The 12,856-nt window shown below is 46.2% G+C and overlaps 1 protein-coding gene across 3 annotated transcripts; it reads right to left on the reverse strand.

The window, feature by feature from the left end:
• Positions 1 to 2,081: 2,081 nt before the first annotated feature.
• LOC113403918 (splicing factor 1) lies at positions 2,082 to 8,185 on the reverse strand. Of its 3 annotated transcripts, none has more exons than XM_064216388.1 (16): positions 7,686 to 8,185; positions 7,492 to 7,596; positions 6,978 to 7,110; positions 6,274 to 6,460; positions 6,040 to 6,186; positions 5,441 to 5,516; positions 4,358 to 4,510; positions 4,182 to 4,288; positions 3,636 to 3,802; positions 3,403 to 3,561; positions 3,201 to 3,323; positions 2,991 to 3,132; positions 2,847 to 2,924; positions 2,691 to 2,779; positions 2,544 to 2,610; positions 2,082 to 2,388 (listed from the first exon to the last, which is right to left on the reverse strand). In XM_064216388.1, exons 1-16 carry the CDS (start codon positions 7,919 to 7,921, stop codon positions 2,279 to 2,281), a joined length of 2,079 nt encoding a protein of 692 aa, XP_064072458.1. In that variant the 5' UTR covers positions 7,922 to 8,185; the 3' UTR covers positions 2,082 to 2,278. The 3 variants fall into 3 exon arrangements, with proteins under 3 accessions (XP_064072458.1, XP_026500368.2, XP_064072459.1); XM_026644583.2 differs by having other exon boundaries at positions 6,274 to 6,475; XM_064216389.1 differs by lacking the exon at positions 2,847 to 2,924 and having other exon boundaries at positions 2,083 to 2,388; positions 6,274 to 6,475.
• Between the last annotated feature and the right edge of the window lie 4,671 nt (positions 8,186 to 12,856).

Below are 12,856 nucleotides of genomic sequence, written 5' to 3' on the forward strand. Positions count from 1 at the left end.
TTTTGAGTAATTGATTTCGCTAATATCACTCCTTGCTCACGTCTCGGAAACTCATTTGTTGGAGTCGCTTCCAACGGCACGAGGACGATAAATAAAAACAATTTGGGGTTTCATGGATTCCTGAAAAAATAGCGTTCTAACAGTCGGTGATTCCGGTCGCTGTTATCAAGTAAAACTGAGTGGATTGAAGTGGTTAAGTGAAATAGTGTAACAAATAAAATACATAGGTATTCATCAAAACTGTAATGGTTTTTATTGTAGGGGGCATACGAGCAGAAGATTTTTTACTTGGTGGTAGGGCTTTGTGCAAGCCCGCCTGGGTAGGTACCACCCTATATCTACTCATTTTTAATCAGTATCCCAAAAATAAAGTTTCATGTTTCTAACTTAAAATATTACGGACTTCCATACAAACGTTCACCCCTATTTCATCCCCTTAGGGATAGAATTTCCAAAATTCGCTGCTTAGTGAGTATCATGATATGTTAGTTTATAAGTGTACAGCCTAAAATATAAGTTTTATGCTTCTAGTTCTAAAAATGACAATATTTTCAACAACTTTCAACCTTTCATCCCCCTTTTCAACCCTTTACGGCACTTATTTTCAAATAAAAAGTAGCCTATGTCCTTTCTCAGGCTCTAGACTATTTGTGTACCAAATTTCATTTAAATTGGTCCAGTAGTTTTGGCGTGAAAGCGAAACAGACAGAGTTACTTTTGCATTTATAATATTAGTAGTATGGAAGTATGGATTGTTATTTCCCTCGCTAGAGAGCTCCGATAATAACCGCGTCCGATGCTGCTAAATTCAAAGTGCTACGGGGAGAACCGCGGCCTCCAACGCGCCTATAGCCCGCTCCCGCCGCCCCGGCCGGCCGGTACCACCGCAAACGCTACGTTCCGCAATTTTTAAATGTGTAATATCTTCGAAAATATTCATTTAAATTACATGCTGTAAAGGGCCATATTGATCTATATCGAATGCACAATTTTTTTAAGGTACCTAATTGGATAAGGATTAATGCTATATTGCTTAAAATCGCTTCGAAAATAAGCCATTATTTCTTGTAAAAAGTAAACGATAAAAAAATGTTTATTGTGGGTTATCTTTAAGAGATAGACATATACCATTGCGGACTTTTTTGTAGACATTTTTGAGGTGTACAATTCTGTAGTACATTATTTTGATCTATCTAGTAGGGTTCAGCCAGCGTTTACAATGTAAGCGCAAAAAATGTATAAATTTACGACATCACATAAAAAACTTTTAAAATTATCAGTTTTACTTAAGTATATTGTCTATGTATTATATACAAAAACCTTCCTCTCGAATCACTATCTATTAAAAAAAACCGCATCAAAATCCGTTGCGTAGTTTTAAAGATTTAAGCGTACAAAGGGACAGAGAAAGCGACTGTTTTATATTATGTAAAGATATGTAATTAATGTTGATAATCTTCGGAAGAACTCATTGTTAAATTTGACCGACGTTGATACGGCTCGCCTAGTTTATTTCAGTTATTTCCACAGTATAATGTCTTATGGCATTCTACTCTGAGGTAATGCAGCCGATATTAATACCATTTTCGTATTTCAGAAGAGGGCTATTCGTGCAATCTATAACCTGGGCCCAAAAGATTCAGAATCTGTCGCTTCTCAATTTGTTTTTGATAATGTTAGGTATGTACGCAAAAACATCAGTGATTTTTTCAGAAATTGTGACGTACATAATATTAATACTAAGAGCAAGCATATACCTGTTGTTCCAAGTACCCGATTGATTACACAGGGTTAGCAACTCTTTTGTGGGGCAATGTATACGTTTTTACAACAGGAACCCAGAAAACGTTAAAAAAATTTCAATTATAAATTTTAAAAGAATCGTTAAGAGCGTTGTTTCTACGAATATTACAACATTAATGATTTCTTAGATGAGATTGCACACCTTGGGAACGAGATCAGAATGAGATCATAAAATATGAGTTACAATATTTGAGTATAGTATTATAGACCTCGGCGCCTCGGGCTCCAGGTCCGAGATGAGTAAATGTGTGATTAAGAAAAGGCAATTTTTATCATTATCGTTTACTTATTACAACACTTTGTGGACATTTGAAACGCCGCCATCGATGCCATTTTGTGCGGGAGCAAAATCATTTTTCCCTCTTCTCCTCGTCATAAACCGCAACTCGCTAAAAGAAGTAATTGAAATCGGAAAACTAAAGTAGGACGACCGGCTCGAGCCTCCGAGCGTCCGGCTCGGCTCCGGCGGCGCCGGCTACGACGACGACACGGGCGGCGGCGGCGGCGGCGGCGCCAGGAACGCGGCGGGCGGCGCGGCCCATGGCGGCCCGAACGCGCCGCGCCAGCCGCCCAGCCCCAGCATGCCTGCGGCAGCCACGCGAGGGGTCAAGGGAAAACTTCCAAATTTTACTTATGCATCAACCTTTGCTACGAGTGCTATCGGTGTTTTGAGTTTTTTTATTTCAAAATACGATGGCCTAATATTCGCAGGCGACTATTACTCATATAGAGTCACTCACCCGGCGGAGGTGGAGGCATGTGCGGGCCGCCGGGACCGTTGGACGGAGGACCCATTGGATTATCTCCCTGGAAACATTCGAGATATGAGTGCGTTTAACACGTAGCTCGTGCAGGAGCGGCGCAGACGTCGGCCGAGGAGCGCGTACCTGGTGCGGCGGCGGCGGCGGCGGGAAGGGCGGCGCGCTGCCGGGCGGCGGGGGCTGCGCCGCGCTCACGCTGGCGCCGGCGCTCGAGCCTGCACACACACACACTCCGGTTACCGACCACGCGCGCTGCGGCCGCGGCGCCGGCGCGTCACTCACCCAGCCACGGCGCGTGCTGCGGCGCGTGCGGCATCGCGTGCGGGAAGGGCGCCGGCGGCAGCGACGGCGGGGCGCCTCCTGCACGAGCATGCGATATAGTCTCCGCCGTCGACTCGAGGCTCGTCGCCCTCGGGGCGCACTCACCCGGGGCCGGCATGATGGCGCGTGGCGCGTGCGCGGGCGCGAAGGGCGAGTGCGCGGGGCGCCGCAGGGGGCCAGTGCCCAACCCCGGCGGGGCCTCGCCCAGCTCCGCCATCAGCGACATGTACTCCTCGTCGATCTTAGCCTGCAGGCGAGAGTCGGTGGTTACATTTTATCACCCCCTCGAGTGCGAGACCGTGTCGCATCGGGTACCTTGTCGTGCGCAGCGGGCGGTGCGTGTCCCGGGCGGCGCGCGCGACAGTCCCGAGCGATGTGTCCCGCGCCGCCGCACGACGAGCACACGATGCTGTTGGTCACGTTCGGCTTGTCGGGACACTGCACAGAGGAGCGGAGTTAGGGCGGCGCGAGGGCGCTGCGGAGGCGGCGGCGGAGGCGGCGGAGGCGCGCGACTCACGAGCCAGGTCTTGTGGTCGGCGGCGGAGCAGTTGGCGCAGCGCGGCGCGTCGCTCTCGCGCAGCGTGCCGTTGAGCTGCGCCAGCTCGCGCAGCTGCATGCGCCGCAGGTCGTTCTGCCCCTCGGGCACCTCTACGCCCTGGCGGATCACCTCCTTGATCTGTGACGACAACTCGCGTTGTTCAGGCCGTCGGGACACCGAGTGAGTAGTTAGTAGTTCGAGCGAGCGCTCACCTTCTCGACTGCCTTTTTGACGCAGTCCGCGTTGGTGGCGGTGATGTAGGCGTGCAGCGGCTCGTCCTCGCCGGGCAGCGGCTGTCCGTCCTTGCGGCCCACCTTGCCCTCTTTCACGGAGCCCTTGCCTCGTATTATTATCTTTGCACCCGTCTCCTTCTCCATCGCTGCGAAAACAAAAACAAACCTCGTTAGAGACCACTTCTACAATTTCCATTTTAAAGATATCATTGTAACCAGTGTAACCTCGATGATGGTAAAATTTATTTAAAGTTATTCCTGACTTTTATTGTTTTTATAATGCAAAGCCGTGAGGTGTCACCGCGTACGATACGCAATCAAGCTCATTGTAACATGTACTCAGCACTAGATAGTCAAGAGTCCGTAATAAAGACCCGCAAATATACAATGAACAGCTTCACTAGTAATATAACATACAATTTAAACCTGTCTATGAAACTTGTTCATCATATCACTTTAAGCTGGCGGTCTCCACATAGACCCGACACGACAGCTTTGTAAAGGTGACATTAAATTTCAGATTACCTTTAAGCGTATTCCCCCGCGGGCCGATGAGCAGCCCCACGAAGTTGATGTCGGGGTGCTCCTCCTGCGGGATCATCACCTTGTCGTGCACGCGGATGATGGGCGGCCTGCAACAACACCGCACGTCAACACTTCGAGTCGATCCTTCGCGGGGGCAGCCCGAGGCCGAGTCGTACTTGTAGTCGGGCGGCGGCTTGAACTCGGGGTTGATCTGCTGCATGCGCTGCACGAGGCGGTGGCGCTCCTCCTCCAGCTTGCGGCGCGTGCGGTACTCGCGCGTGTTCAGGCGCTTGCCGTCCGTCGAGTAGATGGGCTCCGGCGACGGAGACCTGCAACACGCTACGCTGAGCCGAGGGCACCGCGCGCACTACGGCGCACCACGCGCACGAACGGCGCACCACGCGCACGGGTGGCGCACCACGCTCTCGAGCGGCGCCCCGTCCGCACCCGACTACGACACTGCGCTTCACTATTGCTTTTTTAAAATTATTTAACTTTAAATTTTATATTGAAAAGATTTTTTTTGCATACTTCAAATTAAGTAAAGCAAAGCGCGAGCGCAGAGAATCAATCGCCGCGAATCGATGTATGGGTATGCAATGCTTTGTATCATTTATATGACTTTGTGACACGATGCAGAGTTGATTCTACGTCTCCAATTCAATATAATTGCGGCGGTAAAGCCAGGCTAATAATTATAGCACTTGATCGTGCTCTAGTAATCGTTAAAATGCTCCACTATCGTATACTAGCACCTACGCTACGGTACGGCCTGAGAAAAAACATTTGATTATTTAAATGGTTACACCTGAAATTGCAATATCATTAATCGCTGAAAATAATGAGGTCATAATTAAACCTGCGTCGCTGAAAAGATTTTCGTTAATAGGAAATTAAAGTAATTAATTGCAATTAGTGCGGCTGTGCGCAACCTGCAAAATAGAAATAGACGCATTAGTGAGCGGAGGTGGGCATAGCGACATTTCGGAAGCACTACTTGCAAGTTTAGTTACGATACAGCTCTTCGATTTCTCGAGTGCCTGTCGGAAAAGTTATGGATTAATCACTTGTAATCAATTTCACGATAATCCGATCGATTCAAAGTAAATATATAAGATTACGACGGAGGGTCGCTTTAGATTCGGAACCGTCAGAGTCGAACCGTAATACAAGGTCGCGGCACTAACTTGGAGCGTGAGTATGCATACAATGAAGGAATCTTAAGCTAGGGATACCCAGAGTACCGTCAGCCGCAGTACCTCTCGTCCACGTTGGCCGGGATGCCCAGGTCGCCGGAGCGCAGCTTGCGGCTCACCTCCTCGATCTGCAGCTGCACTGCAAGGGAAGGGGTTAGCCACGCGCGGACACGCGCTCTCATTAGAACTTGCGCCCCTCCACCGTAGCGTAGCGTGGCGTAGCGCTCCGAGCTACGGCGACTCGTCACACATTCAATTAAACAAGCATTTTGTAATTCATTGGAACATGTTAATATACTACCGATATAAATTGACTAAAATAAAAAGATCGTTGTCGTTCATAATGTAATGATTCAAATGCTTAGTGATCGATGGCAACGTCAAATATATCTCAATCGGTGAACATTTATGTAGGACAGAGCTCTATCATTGAACACTTTCTGCTATCCTACAGCACGGGCATACGGACACATATACTGCATTTTTTCAACTCAAACATATTACATATTTTTTCAAATGAATCGATTAGTTATATGTATTTAATAGAAATTTACACAGAACGATCGAGATCCATTCGATACATAAGACGGTCAAGTCTCGGGAAGAGGGAGGAGACGACGAGGAGAGAGCCGGAGACGGGGCGGAGCAGAGTCGACACTCACGTAGATACTGTTCCTCCTGCTCGCGCGTGAGGGTGGACGGCAGCACGGTGGGCAGGCCGGGGATGAAGGTCTTGTCGTGCTCCGAGCCCATCCAGCGCGTGCGCCGCCGCCGCGCGCGCCGCTCGGCCGCCGTCTCGCCGGGCGGGCCTGCGCAGTCGGGCGGTGAGACACTGGCGCGCCTCGCGGGGGCGGGGGCGGGGGCGCGGGCGCGGGCGGCGCGGCCGGCGCGGCTACCTTGGCCGTCGTCCTTGTCGTCGTCCGGGTGGTGGTCGAAGGGCGGCTTGTCGCGGTAGCGCGACTCGGTGCGCGCCTGCATCATCTCCAGCTTCTGCTGCACCGAGGTGGGCGGCGGGATGGCGGTGGCGGCCGACAGCGCGGCGGCGGCGGCGGCGGCGGGCTGCACGGGCGCCGCCATGCGCCGCTGCGCCACAAACGTCTGTTACGGCGCCGCGGCACGCGGAACATCATTACTCGGGAGAACGCAACCGAACGAAATCAACGACCAAAGCGAAACAAAAGATACTAGGTGGGGTGACGTGAGTGGGAATTCTTAACTGAACTCGAATAAGCTATGAACACTTTTAGAATATCAGTGTCTAATTTGAGTCATTTGAAATTATATGAGTCCACATTTTGTAATCCTTACCATGTAGCCCACATATTTATAAAAAAAGGTATAAAAAAAAAAAAAAATTATCAATTAACATCTCATTGAAGTTTGTTTTTATAATAAATACCTGTCTTTCTTCAGTGTTGCACTGTCAATGTCAAGAAATTAAATTGACTAATAATGATCAACTAATTTGTTGAGGTTTGCTATTTCGCATATTTTAATAAGAAGCTTCTTATTATTAGCAAAAGCTAAAATCAGTTACAACTAAAGCATATGTGAGAAATTTGAGTATTAACACTCTTCATGACCACCAGAAGCACAGTACCTGAGCTACAGCTGCGGCTGCCAATATGGCTGCTTGTGTTGCAGGATTGATGCTAGTGGGGGCTGCCACTTGTCGAGCAGTGGCTTTGGTAGTAGTTCCCACCATCTGATCCAGAAGGGCAATGGTCCCATCCCTGAATATTATAAGAAGTTTCTATTCAAATAAAAGTTTTATACTTCATTATCGACATTACAAACAATCACTGATACATTATACTGGATCTGAGGTCTAAAAATCTTTATTTTTTTTTAATAGTATTCACTTCTACAGGGCTTTGTGAAGATTGTCTTAGTAGTAACCACCAAAATTATTAGTATGACCACAAATACTTTGTATCTCCGCATTCTGGTTCAAGGATTGAGCCAGTCAGTTTGAATACAGGAACACCATCGGAAAACAACTTGGATCCTACTGTTAGCAATGCATTGGTAGTATTAGAGATGAATGGTTACTCCTTATACGGACCACATTGGATAGACATTATCAAATAGTAATATTTTTAAAAGTAATATACCTGTCCTTAGACTTTCTTCCACGACTTCGACTCCGACTGCGAGAGCGACTTCGCCTTTTTTCTTTATGGCGATCTCGGCTGCGGCTGCGGTCTCGCTCCTTATCCCTATAATATACATTTATTTACAATTATTAGAACACGAAAAAGGATCTGCAGTTCACAGGTTGTTTTAATTCATGAATGTGTAACTGAACCTCTTAGACCGGTGTCTCTCGCGATCACGGTCGCGATCCCGGTCCCTGTCCCTGTCTCTGTCTCGGTTACGGTCACGATCACGATCTCGCTCACGATCACGATCACGATCACGATCACGGTCACGGTCTCGCTCTCTATCTTTATCACGGTCACGATCCCGTCCCTTGTCCCTTTCCTTGTGTCGATCACGGTCGCGAGATCGTGATCGACTCCTATCCCTATGACGAGAACTCATTGTTTAGTCACTGGCAAACACTTGTTTGATGTCTTCGCTTATACAGCATGAAATATTTAATTTTTAATCATCTAGTGACACACTTGTAGAATGCAAAATTATTATTATTAAAACGGATGCAATAAATTGTTTTAAACCATATTTCTAAGATCTGCACATTAAATTACAGCGCCTTCTAATTCTTTCTGAACTCAGCAATTAGCACCGTATTATGAGTAGAAAAACAAGATGGAGAAATATTATTCCTTTATTGTCTCTGTCTGTTGAGTTTGAGTTGGCGACAGATATCATTTTTGTTATTCTACTGGTAACACTTTTTGGGCTTTGTCTTAACATATTATATATGTATATGAATTAGTAGTAGAATTTTTATAGTCATTTAATTTTTTAAGTTATAATAAACAAGTTCGGAATATTTTGTCAACGCGTAATAATTTTTTAGCCTAATAAAAATTTATTAAGTTTATAAAAAATCTTAATTATACTGGGGTATTGTGACGATCATTTTTTTATTCAAAAACCTCTTTGGTGTATGATTATAATACTAACAACTTTATTTGCAAGAATGTTTGTACATTTGACGGTGTAATACATACACAATAAACAATAATACATTAAACTATAATAATATTATCTTATTATTTTTTTATTTATTCTTACTCATGCATAATAGATTTTTAAATATAAAATACAAAATATATAAAATATATTTAAAAATATAAAATACAGAGGCCAACCAGTGGCGGGAACAAGGTCCAAGCCACCGGTGGTCAGGGCCCCAGAGAGAGGAACTTCCTCACAATACGCGCCGTGCCGAGGAGTACTGCCTTCTGTATCAGGCCCTTGACCCAGCTGCCTAACGAGAGCCTCTTGAGGTGTTGGTCGAGGCTCTTGGCCATTAGGCCATTCGCTGAAACGACTATCGGCACAATAATTGCTGTATCCACATCCCACATGTCGACAACCTCGTGAGCTAAGTCAAGATATTTTATTTGCTTATCCTTCTCAGCCTTCACGAGATTCTCGTCATGAGGGATGGTGACGTCAACAATTATCGTGCGGCGCTCTGACCGATCTATCACCACTATATCAGGCTTGTTAGCGACAACAGTCCTGTCAGTGATTATAGATCGGTCCCAGTACAGTGTGATACGACCATTCTCGAGAACTGGGTCGGGCACATACCTGTAGTAGGGTACCTCTGATACCACAAGACCGTATCGAAGTGCAAGTTGTTGATGGATAATCTTGGCCACTTGATTATGTCTGTGCAAATACTCTCCGTTAGCAAGACGAGAACAACCGGAAATAATATGTCTAAGGGATTCGCCCGGAGTATGACACGCCCGACATATGTCCACCGTGCCATCCCTCACAATATACTTCCGGTAATTGTTCGTCATGATAACTTCATCCATAATTGCACAGACAAAACCTTCGGTTTCACCGAATAGGTTGCCGAACCGTAGCCAAGATACGGACGCCATAAAGTCCACATCAGGTCCATGAAGGGCCCGATAGAAGCGTCCGTGTAACTCCTTGCTCTTCCATACCCCCTTGCGGTTCTCAGTACTTAGTACTACAGGTTTGCGCCAGTTCTCTTTGCCTAAGGAGAGCGGAGTTAGCCCCTTGTCCATTGTAACTACATCTCGGTGCATATCCAGGTCAGTGTGGAGAAAATACTCCCTGAGTTTGTATACCTCACGATTATGTAGGGTCTTGGCATTTAAAAAGCCACGGCCACCACATCTCCGCGGGATATACAATCTCATCACCGAAGACCGAGGATGATGCATTCGATATGCAGTCAGCAGGACACGGACTCTCCTATCCAAGGCGTCTAGTTCTTTTTGAGTCCACTTGAGTATGCCGAAAGAGTACATCAAGACCGGCATGACCCAACCATTGAAGGCACGAACCTTATTGCCACCCGACAAAAGACTCTTGAGTACTTTTTTCAGACGACCAAAGAAACGCTCCTGCAGTGATTGTTTCATGTCGGTCACATTGATGCCTAACGCTTCCGACACACCCAAATATTTGTATGATTCGTTTGCGGACAGTGATCTAAAGTTTATGGAATCTGAAAGTTGTAATCCGTCAGATTCCATAATCTCTCCTCGCTTTACATGCATAACCGCGCACTTGTCAACTCCAAATTCCATTCCAATAGAATTACTAAAAGTTTCTGTTACCTTTAGTAACTCCATTAGTTGTGAACCTGAAGGTGCAAAGAGCTTTAAATCATCCATGTAAAGTAGGTGGGATATTACTTTACCTCCTCTCCACAAACAATAGCCCAACCTTGAACACTCTAACAGAGTACTTAGAGGGTTCAAGGCTAAACAAAACCACAATGGACTCAAACTATCGCCCTGGAATATTCCCCGCTCAATCCTTATCGGTTCGTCATTACTATGAATCGTTCGGCATCCTGGATAGCGAAGGACTGTCCGCCATTGCCCCATACATGATCTTAAGAAACTGCATAGAGTTGTATCTAATTTATACAACTCCAGCACCCTCAAGAGCCATGTATGCGGCACGGAATCATAGGCCTTCTTGTAATCTATCCAGCATGTCGACAGACTCTTTCGAAAACGACGAACTTGTTGGCTAATGGTCATATCAATGAGGAGTAGCTCCTTAGTGCCTCGTGATCCACCCCTACATCCATTCTGAGAGACAGACAAAATACTATTATTCTGTATGTGACTATTAATCTTATCTCTCAGAATGGAGGTAAGGAGCTTATAGACCGTTGGTAAACAAGTAATCGGTCTATAGTTTTTAGGATCCGTTGCACTACCTGACTTATGGAGCAGGTGGGTGACTCCGGTGGTAAGGAACTGTGGTAGCGACCCTGACTCTAGAGCTGACTGGAACTGAGATGCTAAGCAATCATGCGAGCTGCGTAGCCATTTTAGCCAAAAGCTATGCAGCCCGTCTGGTCCCGGAGACTTCCAGTTGGGAACGGACCGAACTGCAGCAGCTACATCTTCAGAAGTAATGGAAATTTCTCCCATCGCTTCCAAAGGCTCGCACGCTTGCCTGACCTCCCGCATCCAGTCACCTTCAATGTGGTCGACGGGCACCGACCAGATGTTGCGCCAAAATATATTCGTGGCATCATCATCTGGGCGACACCCATCGCTCACACCCTGGTCAAGTCGCTCCCACGTTCTGTACACCCACCTTTGATCGCTCTGGAACATGCGATTCAAGTAATAACGGTCCACTCGCCGCCTGTACCGACGGATGCGGCTCGCCCATGCATAAACTTTTTGTTTTAGGAAGTCAATACGCTCCACGACATGAGACGGATATTCTTGCGGACTGATACCAGTCCCCAAGAACGCCCGCCCCACGAAACGCATTACACGTGGACGCGTATTCCCTTCCTTAAAACAATATAGTTTTCCAATGAGCACTCTGGTCTTATTAATACGCTTCTCGATCCTGCTCTGCCAAGCCGGTGTAGCAGCTTTTGGTCGTGTAGCTCGTTCGGTGTCTTCAAATGTAACACCAGCTACACGACATGCTGCAACAGCGGCACAAAACAGAATTGAGTGCGTATCTTCGAGATCTTCACTGCTTTCAAAATAATCTGCGAGCAGTGAATCCAGAGTGCACACGAGGTCCCTATTCCGTTTAGTCATGGGTAAACGTGGCAACCGTGGCCTAAGCTCAGCGGGAGTGTTACGATACTCCCGAATCGCATCCCCCAATGCGCTCCTCAGTTGATCACTGTACTTACTTGTTGTAATAGCCATGTCACCCTCGTCCTCATCATCATGATCTGGGCCCTGTGGTGTTGCAGGAAGTGGTCCCTCAACCACGGGCTGTGACGGGGCGGAAGTGAAACCGCTATTACACATTTCTGAGCGAATCCTATCAAGCACGGTGTCACTCAGCCTGTTGTTACGCAGAATGACCCGCACCTGATCCGACAGTCGTTGAGCCGAGACGTTGATAGCTGGTTCAAGCGCCTGAAACAGAGAGAGCATCCTAACACGGTACGCCGTGAGATTAGTTCCCCCCTCTGTAGCCCCATAGTATGCGCGCATGACATTTTCATTAATGGATTGTGTCCATCGCATGCGCTGCACACCACCACCGGAAGCGGGGACCCCGTTCGAGGCCGGTTGGCCTCTGACTCCCAAGCTCGTCGGTGGCCGGCGTCTCCCCGCTCGACGTACAGGTGTTGGCGACGTCGGCGGGGAGAAGTACTCGTCGCTCGAGCTCGACGCACTTGCAGACACCAGACTACTTCCTTGTGCAGAGTCCTGTGCCTGCGAGGCGGAGCTGAGCGGCGGGTCCGGAGATGGATTTTTGTGCGCTCGTTGTCTGGCTCTTGTCAACATGTTCTTGGATTTTAAACATTATGTATTTTTTTTTGACACTGTCACTTTAATTTTCGTTAGAGTCCACATTATTGTTGATATATATTTATTAATATTTGTATATACGTATTTTTTATTATGATTGGTGTTAAAATATCTGTTTTACACTTTTTCAGGTTTAATATTCAGATTTAAATTATTTTGCATAAATTTCTTTAAATAATTTTATGACAGCCCAATTTTTTACATCTTTATAGTTATAATAATACAGATTATAAATAAAATTTAAATGTATGTAATATGACTAATACAACAACATAAAACAGAAGAAAAATATAATACTCATTACAAGTTACAACCAATCCTTAAAATAGCAAATAGCAAGCTTAAAACTATAAAAATAATAAAAAAAAAACAAATTGTAAAAATAAAATATAATAATGAAAAGTCCTAATAATGTCTCTCTATACTAGGCTATTTTATTGAAACACAAATGCATTTTAGTTAAAATCATCAATATAAAAACATTATGTAGAACTTACATATATCGCGTATATACACGTGTTCGAGACTTCGAGTGACTTATATAGTT

The sequence above is a fragment of the Vanessa tameamea genome, chromosome 12, assembly GCF_037043105.1.
Source record: "Vanessa tameamea isolate UH-Manoa-2023 chromosome 12, ilVanTame1 primary haplotype, whole genome shotgun sequence".
Taxonomy (NCBI): Eukaryota; Metazoa; Arthropoda; class Insecta; order Lepidoptera; family Nymphalidae; genus Vanessa; species Vanessa tameamea.